This window comes from Hibiscus syriacus, unplaced genomic scaffold, assembly GCF_006381635.1.
Source record: "Hibiscus syriacus cultivar Baekdansim isolate YM2019G1 unplaced genomic scaffold, ASM638163v2 tig00110472_pilon, whole genome shotgun sequence".
NCBI lineage: Eukaryota > Viridiplantae > Streptophyta > Magnoliopsida > Malvales > Malvaceae > Hibiscus > Hibiscus syriacus.
The window spans coordinates 2669539-2694924 of NW_024062752.1; the positions used below are offsets into that span (position 1 = coordinate 2669539).

The following is a 25386-nucleotide window of genomic DNA, read 5'->3' on the forward strand; positions in this document are numbered from 1 at the left end:
AAGCTTTCATATAGTTAGAGAGAGAGAATTTGGACACTGCATAAACACGGTTCCTTTCATTTCATTTAATATTGTATGTTATGAGTGCAGATAAGCATGTTGGTGTCAAAATCATCTATCTGGAGCTGTGATTTTATAGGGACAAGAAATTTTGCATGGTCCATTCCATTATTGGTGGGCCAAAATCTCTCCATCTCTCTCTCTCTCTCTCTCTCTCTGCATATGCAAATGAATTGTCTTGAGAGAGAGCACAATATGTTATTATCATGCATTTGTGATGGTGGACAAATAGTACCATAGATATATATATTTTTCTTCCAATTTATCTGGTCCAAAAGAGATGGCTGATTCTTTTGTAATGTCATCTTCAACTCCATGCTCATGTCTTTATCACTGTTGGAATGTACAACTTTGAAAGAAAGAAGATGAAAAAGACAAAATGGGACAGAAAATGGGGGAATACCAATGAAAAGAACATAGTACAGACCATCCATCCATCTTTGCAGCTTGAAACAAGTCATTGCATTTACATTAGAAAATCACTTTTTAACATTTTTAGGTGTTGCAGCAGTAGTTTTCCAAATATCTTATATATACCGCTCTACTAAATTAAATATAAAAAAACTCAAACATTCTTTAAATAAAGATTTTAAATTTAATTTTCTTCCGAAATAAAAGATGCGACTCTACTCGATTCTAGATTTAGTCTAATACCCTTATGACTACCAACCACCAGAGATCTTAGATATATGTTAAGATATCATGTCTGCCAACTTTACTCAACCCCAACAAGACTACATGAACGATTTGTGAGGTTGGCTTTTTACATTGGTTGCCTAATGTTGACAAAATGGAACTATTAACAAACACTTTTAGACAAAGTACCCACTCATGAATAATGATAAAGAGGGTGAATATATATATATATATATGAAGTAAAACATAGAGAAAAGTGAAGCATAATGATTTTTACCCAAGGAAGATGGGGGAGTTGGGTTTTCATCCACAATCACCAAGAATCTATTAGTAAAAGACCTTATAGTCATGTTGTAGACACCCGTTTTGTCCGGGATATTATTATTATTATTATTATAATATTTTATTATTAATAATAATGTTAACGTTATTTATGTTATCATTTTGCAGGCCAAGGTACACCGAGCACAAATCAGACCCCAAATTACAAACAGTGCACGTCATCCATGTTGATTTCCAAGTTTGAGCATGTTACGAGCATATTTGGATGATTAAGTCTTCTTAAAATTTAATCCTCTATCTCTTATCTTTCCAACGCACTTTGAATCGTATCAATCCGATATCGGTAGCTCAAGATATGATCAGATAACTGAAGACTGTGCAAGCTGGAAAATCAATACGGGAGTTACGAATTCAGTTCGATAAAACCTTTGTTGTTCTTTGCACATGCATTGGAAACGTTGGAACAGCACATATGAGCACTAAGGAGTGTCTAAACAGGCGGAAATTGGACATTAACAGCTTACAAGGATAATGCAACACGTAGGAGCACATGTGAGACATTTCCAGCTCATACACGGCAACAAGCACATGCGGGGGAAAGTTTATGTTGGGGCACACTCACAAAGCATAAACAGCACATTAAAATTATTAGAGAGAAAGGCAGCACGTGGGATACAAAACTAGTTGAATAAAATCAGTCCCGATGACTCATCTATCCACCCATGCTGTCCATGCCCCTCGTGAAGACCCCATGTTCCTGCAAAATACATTAGTATATTCAACACATGATGTGGGAGCAGCATTATTATGGGAGATAATAAAAAAATTCATCATCAGCAATGAGGCTCACGTTACCCCAAAAACCGGGAAACAGTGTGAATGTCCACCAAGCACCTACCCGCGTTTGTCGGCCATTCAGGAAGCATTACCGCCGTCCACTTTGTTCGAGCCCATAACCTACAAAATTTGTTTTTGTTTTCAAAGGAGGGGGGGAATATAATACAGAGGACGGAAATTAACCAAGGAAAGGAAGGAGGTTCACGAGAGCAGGGAACCAGAAACCAACAGTGAGGAGTTCGACAACCAAAAATTAACGAGGAGGTTTCCCAACAATCATTCGAAGGGGGCTCTCAAACAAGGGACGAAAACAGTAAAAAACAAAGGAGGGTGGTCTCAATCTTTTCCTTCGAATTTACAGCAGAAAATCAATGTAAAAGAGAAAAGAAAGTGCAATCCTTCATTGTATTAAAATCGGGAAAGCAATAGAAAACACGTTTTTGGGTTTGAGGTACTCTCTTTGGTTTGTTTCCATTTTCCCGTTTTCTTTGTGTGTACTGGTCTTGTCTTCAAACCAAGGTAAATATGAAAAAATCAGGAGAGGATTGTTTACCCGAGTCGTGCGTAGCAGGGGTTGGTGTCCGAGCGTTGAGATTTGTCTGAGACCTTGCACATGGGTATGAGGTTTAGCTTTTAGATCGTGATTTCTAAATAGAGTGAGAATAAAGAGAGGTAGGGTGAAGATCGTTTACCTTTACGTTGAGTCACCGGGGCGTTGTGCATGGTGGCCGGATTTGGGATTTGGAGTCCCGTGGTTTGTGAATGGGGGAGATGAAAAGAGAATATAGAGGGAGAGTAGAGAAGATGAGAGGAACGTCTGAGGGATAGGTTTAGTTTAAAGTAAGTTTTATATTAGGTTTTTAGGGTTAATTGCTTTAAGGTCACCACGCTTTTGCCCATATTTTCGTTTGGTCATGGAATCGAGTCCTGTTTGTTAGTAATTTGGACTTCATCTTTTATGCACATTTGATTTTAGTCTTGAATGCTAGTGTATGTGTTTCCTTTCGTTTGCACATTTGGTTTTCAAGTTTTTACATGTTATATTTTAATCCTTAAATCGATATTTTTGTATTTTTGATTTTAACTTCATGTTTTATCCGTATTTAATTTCAGCCCGATTGGTAATGTACTTAGGTTTGTTTCTCTAGACATTTTAACCTCTGAATGGTTGCATGTTTCGTTTTAGTCCCTAGGTCGAAGTTTGCATGTTTCTAATTATGTCTTTTTATTTTATGGTTCATTTAATTTTCGTCCTAGTGTTGATTTGTTTATTTTCTGTTGTTTAGATGTTGACCCTCATATCTTTGCATGTTGCATTTTAGTGCTGAATTAGTAATGTGTTCAGTTTCAGTTTGTTTAGACATATTGCTTTTATTTTTGTACGTTTCGTTTTAGCCATTGTTTAATATTTTATGCTTAATTGTAGGTTTAATTTAGATTTATTTCGAGTATATGCATGTACATATTATTTTGAGCAGGTTGTTAGTATGTACTTGTTTAGGTGTAATGTTTTAAAGCATGTTAGCCTCATTTGTGTGACTTAACCTTGACTATATAATCGGATTAAGGGTAATACCCTTTTAATTTAAAACTATTGAAATGACTTCTCTTAACTTACTAGAGGGTCGTTTTGATGATTTTAAATTAAAAGTGTATTCCAACAGTGTCACCAAAAGGATTGATTAATCACTTTAAAATTTGGGAATGAAAGAAAAAGAAATGTTCGATTATTTAAATTATTTGAGAAAAGATCGTTAGAACTCAACTAAAGATCTGGTCTCGATATTTTTAAATAATCGAATATCCTTTATCTTTCTAATGGCTTGGTAATTTTAATATAACTTATTTCGTTGTTTTTGAATGTTACAAATTTGCATTTTGTTGTTTTAAGGGATCATAAATCAAACTAACTCTGAACTTGTGAAATTCGTTGCAAAGAAATTAATTAATCGACTAGGTACCGATTTAGGGCGTTGTGGGGGTGCTAATCCTTCCCCACGCGTAACCGACTCCCGAACTTGGATTTTGATAACGCAGACCTCTACTTGTCGTTTTAATTAAAATTAATTTTTATTTAAAATGACAAAATGTTTTTGGGTGCCCAATCACACCCTAATCAAAGATTGGTGGCGACTCCTCGAACCTTATTATTTTACCGTAACGGAATTTCCAATTTTTCGAAACGAGAGGTTTTCTAAAATTGCATTGTTTTTAATTGAAATTAAATCGTAAAGAGAACAATTAAAAATGACGCGGTTTCCAAATCCCCCCCACCGTTTAAAAATCGTTTCGACAGCTTGGCGACTCCGCTGGGGACTTTTAGAGAGTCAGGCCTATAGTCGATTAATTAATTGTCTTTGCAAACGAAAGTTGTAAGTTCACTTTAATTTGATTAATGATCCCTGATTTGTTTTAAATTGTTGTTTGCATTTTAATTTGCGTTTTAATTAACAAATAAATAGTTGTACTAACGTGTGATTTACATGTTTCAGTTTTTTGGCCTTCACTTTAGTTTGTTGTGTTTCTTGGATCGAGGGAAAGGATTATAGGTTTCTCCTTTACAGTCGCAACAACCATTTTGATATTTAGAGCCTTCTAATTGTGCTCTGTCCCGTTAAGTAGGGGTGAAAGCTACGCTTACGTGAGAAAAATTATTTTTCTCCGCACGGGCTTTAGCTAGTAACCTCTGGGGTACATGCTTTATGTCTACGAGAAAACATTGAGTTTTCTCGCATGGATATAGGGAAATGTATCCTCTCGGATTGAACTTGATTTGTTTTAAGCCTATAATGGGTGAGAATCGAGGGTCTGGCAAGCCCAAGGGGGCACCAGCAAAGGACAATTCGAGGACCCTTTTAGAAATACTGAAACTCTGCCCATCTTATGTTGAATTTCTGTCTGCAGACACGAAGGGGAAACTCATTCTAACCTTTTCCTCGAATTTATTTTTGCAATAAGTATGAGAACTAGAAAAGCATGCGGTTAGGTTTTATATTTTCGCACAAAACATGTGAATTAGATACCATGCGGTTAGGATCTTTATGAATGACAAAACATGTGGGTAGATATCATGTCGGGTAGGATCTACTAAAGCATGATTGGGTAGCCAGCATGTGAGGGTAGGTTTTATGTGATGTTTACGGTATCCACTATCTTGTTGTTTATCTTATGTGTACTAACCCGTTTTCGTTCTATGTCTATTTTATTGTGATTTTATTGCATTTGCATCCTCATGTCATCGAGGGGTGTTAATTCACAAGTGATTGACTAACAAGAAGGCTGACCATATTGAGGCAAGAAATTCTCCACTATGTAGTCAAAACCAGGAGATCCAGAGATGTTCAAACGATCCATGAAGGACACCCGATGAACGAAGAGATCTGAAGCTGATTGAAGAATTCCTTTAAAGCTGCAAAGGCCAAGATGTTGACTCAAGGGATAGATACAGTCATACCAAGGACGAGAAGACCCTTCATAACGACATGAAGACCACTTCACATTGGAGGTGAGAATGGAGATTTCAAGATTCAATTCGACGACATCAAAGGTGATGAAATACGCCAACAACTTTGGAGGTGCGATACCAGATCCCATGAAGAGTACGACTCAAGGAAATGAAGAGATGAAAAATTGCAGTTGTATTTTGACTACATGGTGTACTTACGAAATTCTTGTTGTCTAAGTGAACGGTTGTTCTTAAGTGGTCACTTTTGGGATTAACACCTCGTGCATTTGCATTTGCATTTTGCATTTTCGCATTGCATGTATTAATTTAAGCATTTTTACATGCATCAATCATGAAAATGAGAGTAACTCGTGAATGATGATGTGGCAGAAGCTCTGAAAGCAAATTGAAGTTACCCCGAGACGTGTTTCTGGAAAGATAGAGAGCAATGAATGAGATATTAGAGCGAGTTAGTAGGATCGAGAGAATTCAAGAACGGCTCGTAAAGACCCAACAAGAAATGATTGATGAAGTAAAGAAGTTCCAAGTTGAATCTAGGGAACAAATGTCCAAGTTGACGAGCATGATGATTACAGTGATATATGGGGAGAAATCATCAGATGACCCTGTTACACAAGAAAAGATGAAGACTTCGGGTGAGAATCTGAAGGTTAGCGCTGCAGCCAATGTGATGATAGCAAATGATCAAGAACCTGTTAGGGATGTGGTAATTCAAGTCAACTCCAAAAATCAAGTAAGATTCCAGAAGATGCTACGGAGATCATACTGGGAAAAGCAGAAGTTAAGGGTGAAACTTCTAATACGAAAGTGGAGCCGGACTCAAAGAAGAGAGGCATAGAGGATGTTCAAATGCCAGTGAAGAAGGCCAAAAAGAATAGAAAGAAGAAGAAGGGGATGTCTCTGATTTCGATTCCGATCTCATATTCAGACTTGTTACCTTTTCTTTTTGAAAGTGGGCTCCTAAAGCCTTTTCCTCCGAGGTATAATACTTATTTGCGTCCAGACTGGCGGGGTGTCAAAAGATCATGCGGTTATCATTCTCAAGAGTTTAGTCACTCTACAGAAGATTGTACGATCCTGAGATATAAAGTTCAAAACTTCATCACGGAAGGGTTGTTATGCTTTGAAAATGGAAAACCTAAGCTCCCCGGAAGCTCAAAACTTGTCAATAAAGGGAGATATGCAAATCAATGTCTCTCCCAATATGTTGGTCAAACGTTAAACCTTCAAAGTGACCGTTCCAGTGGTCAGTCACAGGGTCTTCAATATGATCATAATAACGGCAAGGAGAAAGTAGGGTCAAAAGAGCTTTCATATAGCCAGATATATCCCAAGTTGCTCCAAGCCCAGCTGATTGCTCCACGTCTGGCCAAGCCTTTGTTGCCCCCTTATCCGAGTTGGTATAATGAGAAAGTTTCCTGTGAATATCATGCGGGAGCCCGAGGACACTCCATCGATAATTGTAGCAACTTCAAACGACAAGTACGAGATCTTTTGGCTCAAGGAGTTATAGAGGTGGATGCTAAACAGCTGAAAGTCAATCCCCAGAATAGAGTTGACGGGGTCAAAACAAGTGAAGTACATACGGAAGAGAGTGTTGAAAAAGATAAGAGCAAAGTCAAGGAAATCGAGGTATGAAGCAGAGATAAATTACCCAACTCTTGAGACCTCTCTGACACTAAAAAAGAAGATAGAAGTGGGAAGTGACAAGATAAAAGTCAAAGGAGAGGTAGTCCGAGACTGGCCGCAGAAGATGTCTTGGGAAAATACGACCCTCAAGGTTTTTCAAGTGCCCATTTCTGACTTGCTATCCCCTTTAATCAAGAATCAATACCTCACTCCAAGGCCATTAAGAATGAAGACTAGCCCATCCGCTTATGGCTATGACCCGAATAGTGCTTGCGATTTTCATCTAGGGGCATTGGGCCATCACACTGATAAGTGTATACCATTGATGGAAGAGATAGAAAGGCTCGTTGACAAAGGAGTCCTGACAAGAGAAGTGATCGAGAAATGGGGAGTAAGTGAGGGTAAAAACCCTAATCCAACGGGGCACCCGCTATTCTAGGGAAAGTAGGGCCTTTTGGTTGAACAAGTGAAGGTTGTGCTCCACCACAATCGCATTCTTCATTTGCGGCATCTTGTTTGAACATGTTTTTTTGTACTTTCTCATCTTTCTGTTTGTAAGGATATTTAAATGAATTCATGTTACTTTAAGGATGGTGAGCATTGAATCGAATTTTCAACTTGAAATTCTTTGAATATCAATTGAATTAAAAGCTCTTTAATGATTAGAGTTATAAATCTTTGACAAAATGACAAGATTGAAACCCGATAAAACAAGGACCTTGACCTTACCCCCAGAAGATACAATCGAACACCATACCCTTTTCTTGCAGGAACCGATATAGCCTTCTCCTATCATAAGGGAATGAACCATAGGCTTGGTATTCAGGTATGCATAGGAGCGGACAACATGGGGCATCTTTTGCGTATGACATTACAAAATTGACTAGACCATTTTTGTTGACGACGTTCGATGATGATTATGATCTTTACGGATGAAATAGTCGAGTAGGTGAATCTAGTTTAGGTCAGTTGCTTGGAAATTGAACTCTAACGATGAGATTTTCTGACATTCAACAACACCTAGACTATGACAGGTTCTTCTTGACAAGCTTAAGAAATTGAATCCACATTCTCATCAAAATATATAATATACATGTATACAATAAAGCTGAGCTATTCCACTAAGGCAATTGGTTATAGAGGAAACTCGAAAACCCTGGCTTTATGAATAGATTATACTCAAACCATGACCTTGATCGGGTACCTGGCAATTCGGTGTATGCTCCACTGTGATTGTCAAGTCAAAGACTTTGTGATGAGATGAACCCTTCAGCTAGCCTGATAAAGGCAAATTACAATAAAGCTGATTTCAGCTAGCTCGATAATGGCAAATTAAATCAAGTTTATCTAAATAAGGAGTTGCGATAAAAATGGACTAAGGGAGTTAAGGAACACCTGTCATAGTCAATTTCACACGAGCACTCAGAAATTTTATTTTTAGATCGATATTTCTGCACTACCTTGGTTAGAGGAGTCTACGAAGCTTGAACAAATGGAAGATTTCAGAGAACTGAAATGGAAGTGTTCTGGAAAGTCTAGTAATGGAGTATATTATTTGCGTCATTTTGTCCGCATCCGATTAAAATACCAAGCCAAGAAAGAAGGGCATGTTGTGATGGTCACAACGATCAAGAAAGAGATGGTATTTTGGTGGTCGAAGCCTTAGAAAATAGGAAGCCAACCTAAAACCAACCCCTCAATTTTGACACTTGTCAAAGATTTATAACCCTGAAAACATTAAAGAGCTATTGATTCTTTCGATATTCTATGAATTCATGTTTATGATTTGATTTGATTGTGAGTCTGAATTAAGGGACAATGTTTTATAAGATTCTTTCATTCTTTACTCCCTAAAATAAGAGAAAGAGAAAAGCATTTTCAAACAGGACAATTCAAATGTAAAAGGTCCTTGAAGCGGGTGAGGCTCATTGTGCCTCTATTGGAGAAAAAGAATAAGCGGCGCCATAACATGAAGCATTTCGCGACCTTGAAGTAGAAGGTCCCAGAGATCAGAATAGATGAAAGACAGAACTGGCAACATTTCTTTGTGACATTGTCAGTAACCCAGTAAGAAGAAGATTATCTCATCATTCAGAAGGGGCACATATCTCAGCCCGAATGAAAATGAAAGACATTGTGTTAGAAGGGTTGATCACTTCTTAAGTAGCACGAAAAAATGCCCTCAAACTATTTGACAACGCTACTGTGTAGTGACACCATAATGAGAACATTCAAGTTGTGATATGTTATGGTACGACCGAACCCACGTCATGCTGAGATGAAAAGATTCAGACCAAGGAGGCATGAAGAATGAGCCTTACAATTTGAGGTGATGGGGCATTTTGAAGGCCCGTACCAGTGTAAGATAATGTTGGGGCACGACCGAACCCACGTCATGTTGAGATGAAAAGATTCAGACAAAGAAATTATTGAGAATGAGTCTCGCAACTTGAAGTGTCAGGGGGAGACTGTGAATTTTAGCAGAGCTTACTTTGTGAAGCAAATCAACTGAGTATTGATCAATGTCAGAGTCCTGGAAGAACAACTCTGAAAGTATAATTGAGCCAATGGCAGAAATGTGGCAACACAATCATGCTTTTGACCATAGCAAGAAGTCGAGAGAGAAAACACTTTCTCCAAAATGAATACAGAAAACAAAGATGACAAGAAGATAAAAGAAGATCAGATGGCTCTTCAAAGATGCAAGTTGAAAACTATGAGTTGCTCCACGAGTATATAAAGCAGACCATAGAAAGAATGATCCAGAAGAAGAAGACTGAGTTCGCCACTTTGAAGGCAAATGAAGATTAAATCGACATTTATGCATTCATGAAAGCATCATTTGCATAAAAGAAAATGCATTACACTGATACATTGAATTGCATTCGTGTTTCTTGCATAAATACGTGATTTTGACAGATCTTCCAGCGCAAAGAGAAGATGCAGAATGTTAAAATCCCAATGATCGAAAGGAAGATTTCAAACCTCAAATGCAAAGTGTTTAAAGAGGCATACCCTGAAAAACAGAGAGGTCTAATCCATAGAAGGAGCATTGCTTTGAAGTGAAGGCCATCAGATGTAGAAGAAAAATGAAGATTTTCGTGTATGAAGAAAGACTTGCACACATGAGATTGGAGCAAAGTCAATCTTAAGCCTTCACCGAAGAGAAGTGAAGCAAACCATCCTAAGCCTTCACCGGAGAATAGTGAAGCAAACCATCTGAAGCCTTCACCGGAGAATAGTGAAGCAATCAATCTGAAGCCTTCACCGGAGAATAGTGAAGCAAACCATCATAAGTCTTCACCAGAGAGTAGCGAAGCAAACCATCTTAAGTCTTCACCAAAAAGTAGTGAAGCAGATCCATTTTAAGCCTTCTCAGAAGAGTGTTGGAACAAACCATCCGACCATCAGATGTAGGAGAAAAAGAAAAAGTTTTCGAGTACAAAGAAGTTGATTAAGTGATTAAAAGGAAACACGCGCGAGGAGTCATTAACCGATTCAAGGTCCCAGAAAGGGAGAGGTTCAAATGGCAGTCAAGTCAAGAAAGACTCTCGTATTCAATTGCGGCGAGACAAGCTCTCACAAGAGAAAGGATTTCGAAAAGATTCTCTTAAATTCTAAATTTTTGAGTATAATGTTTTTCGAATCTTCAAGCATACATTAATAATTGATAATGTTTGATTTTCAGGTTCGACCTTTGAAGCAAATCAAACTTAAGCCTTCACAAGAAAGTAGTGAAGCAGAAGAAGATGTCCGAGTTCCATACTCCCTAAATAGAGGGAGCGAACCCGTTAGAAGATGTCCGAGTTCTATACTCCCTAGAGAAAGAGGGAGCAAACCCGTTCGAAGATTATTCGAGTTCTATACTTCTTGAAGAAAGAGGGAGCGAACCCGTTTGAAGAAGATGTCCGAGTTCCATACTCCCTAAAGAGAGGGAACGAACCCGTTTGAAGATTGTTCGAGTTCTATACTTCCTAGAGAAAGAGGGAGCGAACCCGTAAGAAGAAGATGTTTGAATTCCATACTCCCTAAAGAGAGGGAGTGAACCCGTTTGAAGATTATTCGAGTTCTATACTTCCTGAAGAAAGAGGGAGCGAACCCATTTGAAGAAGATGTCTGAGTTCCATACTCCCTAAAGAGAGGGAGCGAACCCGTTTGAAGATTATTCGAGTTCTATAATTCCTGAAGAAAGAGGGAGCGAACCCGTTTGAAGAAGATGTCCAAGTTCTATACTCCCTAGAGAAAGAGGGAGCAAACCCGTAAGAAGAAGATGTTCGAGTTCCATACTCCCTAAAGAGAGGGAACGAACCCGTTTGAAGATTTTCGAGTTGTATACTCCCTAATAAAGAGGGAGCGAACCCGTAAGAAGAAGATGTTCGAGTTCCATACTCCCTAAAGAGAGGGAGCGAACCCGTTTGAAGATTGTTCGAGTTCTATACTTCCTAGAGAAAGAGGGAGCGAACCCGTAAGAAGAAGATGTTCGAGTTCCATACTCCCTAAAGAGAGGGAGCGAACCCGTTTAAAGATTGTTCGAGTTCTATACTTCCTGAAGAAAGAGGGAGCGAACCCGTTTGAAGAAGATGTCCAAGTTCTATACTCCCTAGAGAAAGAGGGAGTGAACCCGTAAGAAGATGATGTTCGAGTTCCATACTCCCTAAAGAGAGGGAGCGAACCCGTTTGAAGATTGTTCGAGTTCTATACTTCCTGAAGAAAGAGGGAGCGAACCCGTTTGAAGAAGATGTCCGAGTTCTATACTCCCTAGAGAAAGAGGGAACGAACCCGTTTGAAGATTTTCGAGTTGTATACTCCCTAATAAAGAGGGAGCGAACCCGTTTGCAGAAGAAGTTCGAGTTCTATACTCCCTAAAAAAGAGGAAGCGAACTCGATGGTTGAAGATTGTTCGAGTCTCATACTCTCTGAAGAAATAGGGAGTAGATACGTTTATTGAAGATTATTCCGGTCTCATACTCTCTGAAGGAATATGGAGTTAACATGTTTTCCGAGGATCTTTCAAGTCTCACCCCAGGGGAGGAGTGGAATAGATCCCTTATCAAGTTTTAAAGCAGAGATTGAACTGGACAAAAACGTGTTGTCTCTTTTTTATCTTTGCTCTATTCTTGTTAACACAAGGATAAGCAAAGAGGGGCAGCTGTAGACACCCGTTTTGTCCGGGATATTATTATTATTATTATTATATTATTTTATTATTAATAATAATGTTAACGTTATTTATGTTATCATTTTGCAGGCCAAGGTACACCGAGCACAAATCAGACCCCAAATTACAAACAGTGCACGTCATCCATGTTGATTTCCAAGTTTGAGCATGTTACGAGCATATTTGGATGATTAAGTCTTCTTAAAATTTAATCCTCTATCTCTTATCTTTCCAACGCACTTTGAATCGTATCAATCCGATATCGGTAGCTCAAGATATGATCAGATAACTGAAGACTGTGCAAGCTGGAAAATCAATACGGGAGTTACGAATTCAGTTCGATAAAACCTTTGTTGTTCTTTGCACATGCATTGGAAACGTTGGAACAGCACATATGAGCACTAAGGAGTGTCTAAACAGGCGGAAATTGGACATTAACAGCTTACAAGGATAATGCAACACGTAGGAGCACATGTGAGACATTTCCAGCTCATACACGGCAACAAGCACATGCGGGGGAAAGTTTATGTTGGGGCACACTCACAAAGCATAAACAGCACATTAAAATTATTAGAGAGAAAGGCAGCACGTGGGATACAAAACTAGTTGAATAAAATCAGTCCCGATGACTCATCTATCCACCCATGCTGTCCATGCCCCTCGTGAAGACCCCATGTTCCTGCAAAATACATTAGTATATTCAACACATGATGTGGGAGCAGCATTATTATGGGAGATAATAAAAAATTTCATCATCAGCAATGAGGCTCACGTTACCCCAAAAACCGGGAAACAGTGTGAATGTCCACCAAGCACCTACCCGCGTTTGTCGGCCATTCAGGAAGCATTACCGCCGTCCACTTTGTTCGAGCCCATAACCTACAAAATTTGTTTTTGTTTTCAAAGGAGGGGGGGAATATAATACAGAGGACGGAAATTAACCAAGGAAAGGAAGGAGGTTCACGAGAGCAGGGAACCAGAAACCAACAGTGAGGAGTTCGACAACCAAAAATTAACGAGGAGGTTTCCCAACAATCATTCGAAGGGGGCTCTCAAACAAGGGACGAAAACAGTAAAAAACAAAGGAGGGTGGTCTCAATCTTTTCCTTCGAATTTACAGCAGAAAATCAATGTAAAAGAGAAAAGAAAGTGCAATCCTTCATTGTATTAAAATCGGGAAAGCAATAGAAAACACGTTTTGGGTTTGAGGTACTCTCTTTTGGTTTGTTTCCATTTTCCCGTTTTCTTTGTGTGTACTGGTCTTGTCTTCAAACCAAGGTAAATATGAAATAAAATCAGGAGAGGATTGTTTACCCGAGTCGTGCGTAGCAGGGGTTGGTGTCCGAGCGTTGAGATTTGTCTGAGACCTTGCACATGGGTATGAGGTTTAGCTTTTAGATCGTGATTTCTAAATAGAGTGAGAATAAAGAGAGGTAGGGTGAAGATCGTTTACCTTTACGTTGAGTCACCGGGGCGTTGTGCATGGTGGCCGGATTTGGGATTTGGAGTCCCGTGGTTTGTGAATGGGGGAGATGAAAAAGAGAATATAGAGGGAGAGTAGAGAAGATGAGAGGAACGTCTGAGGGATAGGTTTAGTTTAAAGTAAGTTTTATATTAGGTTTTTAGGGTTAATTGCTTTAAGGTCACCACGCTTTTGCCCATATTTTCGTTTTGGTCATGGAATCGAGTCCTGTTTGTTAGTAATTTGGACTTCATCTTTTATGCACATTTGATTTTAGTCTTGAATGCTAGTGTATGTGTTTCCTTTCGTTTGCACATTTGGTTTTCAAGTTTTTACATGTTATATTTAATCCTTAAATCGATATTTTTGTATTTTTGATTTTAACTTCATGTTTTATCCGTATTTAATTTCAGCCCGATTGGTAATGTACTTAGGTTTGTTTCTCTAGACATTTTAACCTCTGAATGGTTGCATGTTTCGTTTTAGTCCCTAGGTCGAAGTTTGCATGTTTCTAATTATGTCTTTTTATTTTATGGTTCATTTAATTTTCGTCCTAGTGTTGATTTGTTTATTTTCTGTTGTTTAGATGTTGACCCTCATATCTTTGCATGTTGCATTTTAGTGCTGAATTAGTAATGTGTTCAGTTTCAGTTTGTTTAGACATATTGCTTTTATTTTTGTACGTTTCGTTTTAGCCATTGTTTAATATTTTATGCTTAATTGTAGGTTTAATTTAGATTTATTTCGAGTATATGCATGTACATATTATTTTGAGCAGGTTGTTAGTATGTACTTGTTTAGGTGTAATGTTTTAAAGCATGTTAGCCTCATTTGTGTGACTTAACCTTGACTATATAATCGGATTAAGGGTAATACCCTTTTAATTTAAAACTATTGAAATGACTTCTCTTAACTTACTAGAGGGTCGTTTTGATGATTTTAAATTAAAAGTGTATTCCAACAGTGTCACCAAAAGGATTGATTAATCACTTTAAAATTTGGGAATGAAAGAAAAAGAAATGTTCGATTATTTAAATTATTTGAGAAAAGATCGTTAGAACTCAACTAAAGATCTGGTCTCGATATTTTTAAATAATCGAATATCCTTTATCTTTCTAATGGCTTGGTAATTTTAATATAACTTATTTCGTTGTTTTTGAATGTTACAAATTTGCATTTTGTTGTTTTAAGGGATCATAAATCAAACTAACTCTGAACTTGTGAAATTCGTTGCAAAGAAATTAATTAATCGACTAGGTACCGATTTAGGGCGTTGTGGGGGTGCTAATCCTTCCCCACGCGTAACCGACTCCCGAACTTGGATTTTGATAACGCAGACCTCTACTTGTCGTTTTAATTAAAATTAATTTTTATTTAAAATGACAAAATGTTTTTGGGTGCCCAATCACACCCTAATCAAAGATTGGTGGCGACTCCTCGAACCTTATTATTTTACCGTAACGGAATTTCCAATTTTTCGAAACGAGAGGTTTTCTAAAATTGCATTGTTTTTAATTGAAATTAAATCGTAAAGAGAACAATTAAAAATGACGCGGTTTCCAAATCCCCCACCGTTTAAAAATCGTTTCGACACATGTAGCACATGGTTTCATTGAGCTAGTGGATAAAACTGATGTTTACACTTAAATGCCCTTTTCTCTAGACTTTATCCCTACTCCACCCGATTGTCATCCTATGTAAAAAGAAAAAGGTAGATTCATGGCATTGGCAGGTCATTGAAATTCCCACATAAAAAAGTTTTATTGTGCAAGATATGATTTCTAGGTGAATGGTTTAAGCACACTTCCTTTTGGGAGTTTTGTGGGATGCCTTAGACCCACCAATTTCCCTTTTCAAAAAGAAAATCATATAACCCATCACAATTCCTTGTTCAATCAAATTAGGGTTTTCTTTAGAAACCCTAAAAGATTGCCATGATGACTTGAAAGCAAAAGTTCCCACTTCCCACTTCCCACCCAACAAATAAATGCCATTGAAGATTGAAACTTGCTTAGTAATGCTCCCTCCCGTTGAAGTTGAAGAAATGAGAATAATATTCCCATAAACCCTAAACCACCCCACTTCTAATTTGATCCAACTTTGGTCTTATCAATAATTAATGGCATGTAAAATACAGGTGGGAGTAAGGACATTAACTTCAAAGTGGAATAGATGAAAAAATATTTGTCACGTCATTTCAAGAAATCAATATCATGATAACCATTCTATAAGTTTTAGAAGTTTAATAATCAAAAAAATAATTAAACATAGTTTATGAACCTCTAGTATATTTAACCCCAGAAAAAATGAGTGCCCCCTTGGCAAAGTTGGGGTTTCCATCCATCAAAAGAGTGGTCCATTATCCTTCTTGATTGGATCAATATTCTATGCTTTTGTACCGTCCATTGCTTTGGTTACCCCACACTCAACTCAATAATTCCCCAATATTATTTTTTCCATTTTTATCAATGAAGATGACAACGTATTTGACACGTACCAACCCCTTTGTACTAAATCTTCAACACCTTTAAACCAAAAAGATTTTCTTCAAAAAAATAATTAAAGCCATTGTCCTAGTCTCTTTTGAAATTATTTTCAAATAATATTAACCTTTTCCATAAATTAAGTCCAATCAAATTATAATTATATTTTTTTGAATAATTTAATTAATTTCAAATAAGTAATGATAACAAAAAAATTATTGTTCAAAACTTAATCTAATATCGAAGTCGAAAAATTTTACTTCATTGTATATTAAAAATAAATCTAATTAGAAAACAAATAATAAAGAAATGTTAGACAAGCCTAGTCAAGTGTCATTATCCAAGTAGACAACGTTTTGTTGGGTAGGTGCGTAGTGTGTACGTGACGATGAATTGGAGCATTTTGTGAGTATTATATATATATTGCCTCATTAATATTATTATTTAGGTTTATGTATTAATGTCAAACAATAATTATTGGGAAAAGAAAAGTTGACCCACAGCGACATCGATGTGTGATTCTATGGGAAATGGGACCAAAAACAATCAAGTTTATTTTTTCAGTTCATTCATACATCTTTTTCTTGAATGGGAGACATAAACGTGTGTAGCTCTTCAATGCCTTTCTTCACCATTATATATAAATGGACTCATTTTGAATTTCATTCTTATTAATATCGATTATTTAATCTAATTAAATAAATGATAAAATTCATAATTATAACATATAAAAAAAGTTTCTTTTGCCTAGGCTTCATTTTTATATCAAGTGAGATTGGAATCGATATGAATCAAATCAGGTTGAATTTTTTGTTCATCCAAATCTTATTTAAGTATTTTTTATTATTTATTATTTGATTTAATCCGAGTTTAAAAATAGCATATTCAACCTTTATATCATCATTATTCGTAGTTCTCCATCTATATTAGAAAGATTGAATCACTTGAACTATACCAACATTCATGCTATACATCAGCGTAAATACTTAATTACTGAAACTATTTCTTTTATTTTTATTATAAAATAACTTTTTTATAATATTATATCAATAAATATTGATTTTCAAAAAGTTAAAATAACCAGAACCATAACTCGATTGAAACGTTTAATTTTTATATTTTTTATATTTTTAATGTATTTTGGATTCCAATGTAAAATAGACCACTCCAACCTAAAAACTTCAATTAATGGGCAAGTGTCATTGAAATAATAAAAAATAAATAAATCAGTACTTAATATCCCTTTTGACAATCCCAACAATCTTGAAAGATACCGTATTTTATGCACTTATGTGTGCTTATTTTTTATTACTGGAATTAAATATATTCATTAAGAAATTATTAACCACTTAATAAATAATTATTTTATAAAAATAAATTTATTTCCCCCCTTTTTTTTCTTAATGTTGGAACCAAGCGATTTGAGGCTAAATATTAATTAAAATAATGTAAGACGACTGTTCCCTATTCACAAAGAGTCATGTTACCAATATTCTTATGTGTTTTTTTAGAATAAAGATTATTTGCATTCATTCGATTTTAATTACGTCAAAAATAACAGTATTCGAGATAAATTGAGGATAATCACTAACAAACCATAAAGGAACATTACATTTTAACAATACCCATTTTGCTAGTGCATGAGCTGCTCGGTTAGCTTCTCTTAGGGGCGTTTGAATGGGAATGTAATCACGTTCCACGTTTGGTTAGTCGGAAATCTCATTTCTGGTAATGTAAGATTATTAATAGTGATTTTTTTTAAGTATATTACCGGAAATGTCATTACTTCTATTTCAAGTATTTCTGGATTACCGGTGTTTTGAACTAAAATGCCCTTAATTTTTTTTTTCAAAAATATCAATTTTCTATTGTTGAATAATAAAAATTCTACGAATGTTAAATTACAAATTTATACTTAAACTATTTTAGATTTATAAAAAAAATCTATAATTAAAATTTTATATGAAGTTCAGGGTTAAAATAAAATTTTACTATTTCATTAAATCTTTTAATATTTTTAATTTTGTAAAAAATTATATAAATTTTATAAATTTAAATTTTTTAAAGAAAATATATAAATATTTTTTAACTTGTTAAAAAAATAAGGACAATTTGGTCAAATATACATTCAAATAATTTTTAACCAAACACGGTAATCTTACATTTCTGCTAAACCAATCAAACTCGAAAATCTTACATTCCTGCTAAACCAACCAAACATAAAATACAACATTTCCTGGTAATCTTATATTCACACTGGTAATCTTATATTCTCACTGATAATCTTACTGGTAATCTTATATTTCTACTAATAATCTTACATTCTCACGGATAATCTCACATTCCGTAAACTAAACGCACATTTAAAGCGTTGTCCACGGTGAGAAGCGAGGAGTCGGCCAGTACTGTTAGAGCAGTGTGTTAGGTCACTCATGTTGCCGCTTTTTTTAACATAGAAATTGCGAGGGGCACAGCTAAGCATATGGTTATTTTTTTTAATTAATCGTTGATATTTGGTTTCTTTATCAATTAATTTTGATCGATTTTTTTAAAAGTCCATTATAAAAATGATTAATTCAATTCAATTTGTTATATTAACAAAAGTCAAGATTAAAACTATTGATATTACTTAAAGAATATAATATCTCTTTCTACTTAAAGAAAATTTTATTTTATATGCTATTGGTTATGTCGCACGCATTGCATTTAAAGTTACATTTTGGTTTTCTTATACTTAATTACATATATTCATTTAAATAATATTTGTTTATATTTAAAAAAAACGAAAATATCGGTAAAAATTACTACTAACAACAATAATAGATTTTTTAAGGTAATAATATTAGTTGCTAGATATCATATTCACGTGTTTTGGAGGTTATGCTGACCATAAAGGGGCAGATGGTCCTTGAATTTGATATGGTGGATCTGGCAACGACCCTATTAATAGTCTTTCAAAATACAATTTTATATTTTTATTAATTAAATTTATATATATATATATATATATATCATAAATTTGATTTTATACTGGAATTTATTTATTTTAGTTTTTTGTACTTCCTAAAATTATAAAAATTAATTGTAATTAAATGGTATAGTTAAATTTTATTATTAGTCATTGTATCATATAATTCGTGTAATTTAATCATATTAACGTTATATTATTTAAATCATGATTAAAATTTTGAAAATTTGAAATTCAAAAGAAATATATAAACTAAAACTGACCTGATTATAATATATATCACTAAATTTAAAATTCATGCATAATATAAAAATTAATGATATAATATGAGATGGAAGCAAGATTTTATGTTAAGGAGAATTTATGAAATTTTAAAAAGGAAAAATATATTATCAATATAAAACATAAATAAAATATTTAAATTAAAAAATTAAAATTTTTAACATAAACGATCGTTCCTCTCAATGCTTTTTAAATAATATTAATATTTTATAATATATCTTGTTTCTTGAATATGGATTAGTTAAATTAAGTCTTATATTTTTCATATTTGATCTCATCAAACAATTTTATTTTAGTGTTAAAAGATATTGTTGTTATTTCTAAAATTTATGAGTCGTATCTGTATAATGTATTTATGTTGTTACAAATTAAAAATTATATATGTTCATATTTAACAATAAACTAAAAGTGTAACAGATACCTAAAAATAACAATTAACATAAAGTATAATTTAAATATTTATTTTTACGTTAAATTTAAAGTCTAAAATAATAAAACCACGTTCATTAACCATAAAAAATAATTAGAAACTTCAAAATTCATGAATCCCTGATGTCAATAAATATCTACCAAACTTTATAGCTATCTCCTTTACTCTTATCTTGTTTATTTTTGTCCATATATAGGTGGGTGAACACGTTAATTAACGTCATATTTTTATAATATATGTGAATTTGTATTTAAAATACATTTATAGTAGTAGAATATTAGGTCAAAGTTTTTTTATTAATATGGGAAAGTACATTGTATTATTTATTTAAGAGAGAATCGCCTCAGTGACCAAAAATACCTTATAATATACGATTTTAACCAACTTTTTTTGGATTTGCCAAAATGACCAATAAAATCGCAACGCGATATCAAAATCGCAACGCGATTTAGAAAATCGCAACGCGATTTAGAAAATCGCAACGTTAAAAAGAAAATCGCAACGGTCAAAAGAAAATCGCAACGCGAGCTTCCAAGTTCGCAACGCGATTTAGAAGAAAATCGCAATGCGATTGATAGAATCGCAATGCGATTGATAGAATCGCAATGCGATTTATAGAATCGCAATGCGATTGAGAGAGTCGCAACGCGATTTAGAAGAAAATCGCAATGCGACTGAGAGAATCGCAATGCGACTGAGAGAATCGCAATGCGATTTATAGAATCGCAACGGTCAAAAGAATAGTTAAAAAAATTTTGTTTCTTAAGAATTTTCTCTAAAAAGATAGTATCCGCGCGGACGTGTCGAAGACACGTATTACCACGACCGCGACCGCGACCGCGACCCGACCCGACCCGACCCGAGACGAGACGGCGGCGGCGGCGGCGCGCGAGAGTCCCCCTTGTCCTCTTTCACTCAACAAGGAAGTGCAAAATACAAGCCTTAAATATAATTCCTAATAGTGTTTCCAATACTATGTGGGATTGAGCATTACCAACACTTGTTCCCAATATCATTATTCTTCATAAGTTATCATCCATTACAATACTTTGCGACTCTCTCAATCGCATTGCGATTCTATAAATCGCGTTGCGACCCTATCAATCGCATTGCGATTTTCTTCTAAATCGCGTTGCGAACTTGGAAGCTCGCGTTGCGATTTTCTTTTGACCGTTGCGATTTTCTTTTTAACGTTGCGATTTTCTAAATTGCGTTGCGATTTTGATATCGCGTTGCGATTTTATTGGTCATTTTGGCAAATCCAAAAAAAGTTGGTTAAAATCGTATATTATAAGGTATTTTTGGTCACTGAGGCGATTTTCTCTTTATTTAAATATAACTCTCAATCTTTTAATATTGAACGCTCATACCTCTGATATTATCGGTGTTTGAATCTGAAACTTTAAAAAATAACAATAATTTTTTTACTATTAAGATTATTGAAATTCATGCATATTAGGTTAAAGTAAGTATTTTAATGTACAGATCCTATAAAATTTATTTTAACGTCATAGTTTATGGATGTTTTATAATAAAAATATATATAATTTATCTTTCAATTTTATTGTTATTTTAAATGGTATCAAATCAATTCAAATTTGAATAAGCATTAAATAAAATCCCAAATATTAGTCCGAAAAGATAATAGTAAAAATATCAATCTCATTCGATTGCAAATTTAATAAAAAAAACCTTATAACTATCTCAAATTATATATAATGAAATTTATACGAATTTCTAGACATAAATGAGGCAATGTAGAGTAGAGGTGACAGAGGAGGGAAAACGTGCCGTGGCGTGCGATGCGCCTCCTTCAACAACCGCCTACACCTCTTTTTCAATATCCCCTTTGGTAATCCAACTTCTATGATAAGATGCTTTTACCATTTACTTTATTTTTTAGTTTTAATTTTAAATTATAAAAGAAATACTTTAAATAATATTATATAAAATAAAGTGGACATCTAAAATACGCCAAAAATAAATAAAAAATCAAAAGATACGATAATAGCAGGAGTGAAAAGACTTGTTCGTACTTTTTGTTCACTGTTTCTTTACCGTTTGTCCTTTTTACCTCTTTTGGCTCCCCCGCTTCCTTCTCGTGTCTTCTAAATATCTCTTTTTATCTCATGTTTTAAAAAGTTTTAATATAACAATTTTCAAAGAAAAAATAATTCAGTCATTATCAAAAAATAAAGATTAAGTTGATTAAAAATTTTCTGGATGATGTAAAATTCAAGCTTAAATTTAAATTAATTAATATAGATTAAATATATTATCAAAAAAATAATGATTAAATTGATTAAATTATTTGTGTAGCTCAGTTGGTAGAGCACAAGACTTTTAACCGTATAGTCGTGGGATCGAATCTCATTGAGGGCAACTCATAACGGAGAGTCCTCGAATCCCATTGAGGGCAACTCATAATGTAGATCTTCCACGGAAACTGCTCTCAACCTGACGTTGGGGGCAGTCTACTACCCTTCCTCCCCTTATCCAATTACATATGGGAATAAGATTAGCTAATTTTTATATTATCATAGTAATTTTAGAATCAAATACATTTTTTTTTCAATTAATAACTATTGATGATAAAAAACAAAAATCGTAGTTAAATGAAAAAAATATCCATAATTGATGACCCAATGTGATTTATCATAAAAAGATGCTTAAAACGGTGAGTTTTGGGAGGAGAGAAAGAGAAAGGAAAAAGTAGGGGGACTAGTAGTCTAGTACTACCAAACAGCGGCAGAACAAACAACAGCGACATTTGCGCGCGTTCTACGTGTCAGCGTTTGCCACACACCTGCCCTTTTCAGTTCCCCCACTCCTAGATTACTCCACGCGTTTCTCGCACGTCACTTCCACACTCCTATCTACCCTTTTACGCTTCTTCCACTCCTATATATGTCGGGTAGATTCCCCTCACTATGTGGGGCCCCCACCTGTTTGCCTTTTAGCTTTTTAAAAGCATATTTATTAATATTATTTATGATATTAATTTTTTTCTCTTTTTACTTCAAATCTTTTTATGCATTTACAACTGAAACAATAAGAGTCTGCATTTGGTAAAGTTTGAACGACGCTAACTATTTGTTTTCGTTGATTTATTGAATTAATTATTAATATTTGATCTGATTAATAAATTCTAATCAAATATTGTAAAAGTAAAGATAACCATCCTAATTTAATTTATTCCATTAGTAATCATAGAAGATTGTTTTAATTTTTAAATGACATGAATCCCAATGATTCATATTTTCATTTTTAACAAATAATTTAAAATTATTTGATTTATAACTCAAAATAATAGAATTTTTAAAGTTCTAAGTTTAAATTTTGATTAATTCAACCCTATCAATAAAAACCTTGAACGCATACCAATTTGTTGGAAGAAAAAAATTGACATGTACCAAGGAATAAAAATCCAAAACCCAAGCTAGAAATTTAGAGAAAAAGAATTAATCTAATTAATTACAAAATTTTGGAAAATCCAACAATTTTTTCTTGATTTTGCGTGGGTATACTGATTTTTTTTTTTTTGGGGGGGGGGGGGTTATGACATGTTAACATGAACACTAGCATTTTTAGTGGATTTACAAACGGGGCAAATATGAACCGTCGACCCACAAATGGCACACAAGCACAAATGCCTGCACGGCAACAGCAGCACACACGATTCCCCCTTCCCGCAATTTCTACAGAATTGGCCGGCACCACCGCTACCGATGCTACCTTCTTCGGCTATCGCTGCTAACGTGCGCTGCTTCTCCCCTTCCCAACTGCTGCCGCAACAAGACTGCGCATCATCCACCTCGTCTCCCGCCGCTTCTACGGCTGCAGCCTCTGCCACGCCACGAGTGAGCTCGTCCTTAAGCTGGGCGGCTGCGACGACTTGCTCGAGGTTGGTCCGTAGTGCGTTGGCAGTAGCCTCGTTGGTTTGAGCCAAGTCGCGCCATATCTGGTTCTCTATGCACAGAGATTTCACTCTTTCTTCGAGTGCCCAATTTAGTTTCCCGATCTTCTCGATTTCTTCTTCTTTGGCTCTTAGTTTCTTCATCACCCCTCCTTCCATTGCCTCCATTATCTTCCTCGCTTGCCTATTCCTTTTCTCCTCAATTTCCACCCTCATTTTCTCCATCTAAAAGAACCCAAACTCCATCAATATCAAAACATGAAAGAAAAATTCCACCAATATTATAAAAAAAAACTCACATGTTGGAAGATAAGATGATCAATATCTAACTGTTGTTGTTCCATGTGAAGCAAAATATCATGACCCAGAAACGAGAACGGGGAGCAAGCTTTATTATTGTTATTGCCATGGGGTTGTTGTTGAGCCAGTGAAGGAAACGAAAGGATTGGAGTAATGGAATCCCTCGAACGCTTTCTGGGTAATGGAAGAACATTGTTGTACGTCAAAGAACTCTCCGATTTCATCGCCGCCACCGCCGCTGCTGCAGCTTTTTGATCGTTAAGCAAAGAGTTGTACAAAGGAATCAATCCTTCCGCCGCCGTTGGAAAGCCGTATCCCATCTCTGCAGGATACAGATTCCCGTTTGCTTCAATGGGATTCATCATTTCCCTGTAAACACAAAACGATTTTCAGATATGATTCAAAGGAAAATGGAAATATCTCGTTGTTTAGAGCATTTGGGTCGTTTTAAAACTAACCTGTTTCCTAGGAATTGAGGGGGTAAAAGAGTGAGATGCCTAGCTTCAACAGCCATGGGTTAGAGAGAAAAGGGGGAATGATAGCGTTTCGAGTTGGCTTTGCAAATGCTTTGGCTTTTATGAAGGGTGAAATGGAAGAGAAATATAGAGTAGTGGTGGGGTTTATTTAGTATTCGGTTCTGTTCGGTTTAATAAAATAAAAATTAGATTGCATTTATGAAGCAGAAATATAAGGTTATAAAATAGCAGATTAGTTCGTTGGTTTGGGTATTTTGTCTATTTTAGGATTTGTTTACCAAATTAACCTCTTGTCTTTCCTCTTACTTCACTCTCTAGATTCTAATAAACAATTAACTCCAAATAAATTAAAGATTTATGTGGTCTAATTATGCTCCCAGGTCCCATTCTCTTCACATATTTTAAATTTAATATTTTTATTCCTTTAAGAGAAGGGGACAACACTAGAATTAGAAACTGAAACACTATTTCTTTTATCAATCACGTGTGTGTTTGTTGTGCGAATAAACTTTTCTAATAAAAAATGTTAGACAATCCAATTTAACCAGAAGTCATTTGATTTCTGCGTTTTTATCAAAAATCACCGGTGATTGATATATTTATCGATCTAATACCGGTTATATTATATTTCTCGATCTAACACCCGTAGCAGTAAAATGTGCTCTCTGTCTCGTGCTATATGCTGATTTGGCGTTACGTGGGGTATTGCGCGCCCCTTGTACCACACTATACGCTGACATGACTTACACGTAGGTATAGCGCACCCCCTGATCCTCGCTATAGTTGTTTATATGACACGTGGGTATAGCGCAGTACAGGGGGCGCTTTACCTTTAATTACCCCTAACCTTCCCTATAAATACCCCTCGTCCATTACTTTCATCATACCATATTATCTCAAATTCTCTCAAATTATTTCAAATACTCTCTGTTTAAGGTATATTTTTTAATATTTTTAATATTATGCATTTAATTTATTTAAGCATTTTACTTTATTTATTA

General features: G+C 35.1%; 1 protein-coding gene across 2 annotated transcripts; it reads right to left on the minus strand.

Moving 5' to 3' along the window:
* Nucleotides 1–300: 300 nt before the first annotated feature.
* Nucleotides 301–24507, minus strand: LOC120127664 (probable BOI-related E3 ubiquitin-protein ligase 3). Of its 2 annotated transcripts, XM_039145528.1 has the most exons (4): nucleotides 24368–24507; nucleotides 23909–24278; nucleotides 23249–23834; nucleotides 301–330 (listed from the first exon to the last, which is right to left on the minus strand). In XM_039145528.1, the coding sequence occupies exons 1-3, from the start codon at nucleotides 24421–24423 to the stop codon at nucleotides 23250–23252; spliced, it is 1011 nt and encodes a 336-aa protein (XP_039001459.1). In that variant the 5' UTR covers nucleotides 24424–24507; the 3' UTR covers nucleotides 301–330; nucleotide 23249. The 2 variants fall into 2 exon arrangements, with proteins under 2 accessions (XP_039001459.1, XP_039001460.1); XM_039145529.1 differs by lacking the exon at nucleotides 301–330 and having other exon boundaries at nucleotides 23247–23834.
* Between the last annotated feature and the right edge of the window lie 879 nt (nucleotides 24508–25386).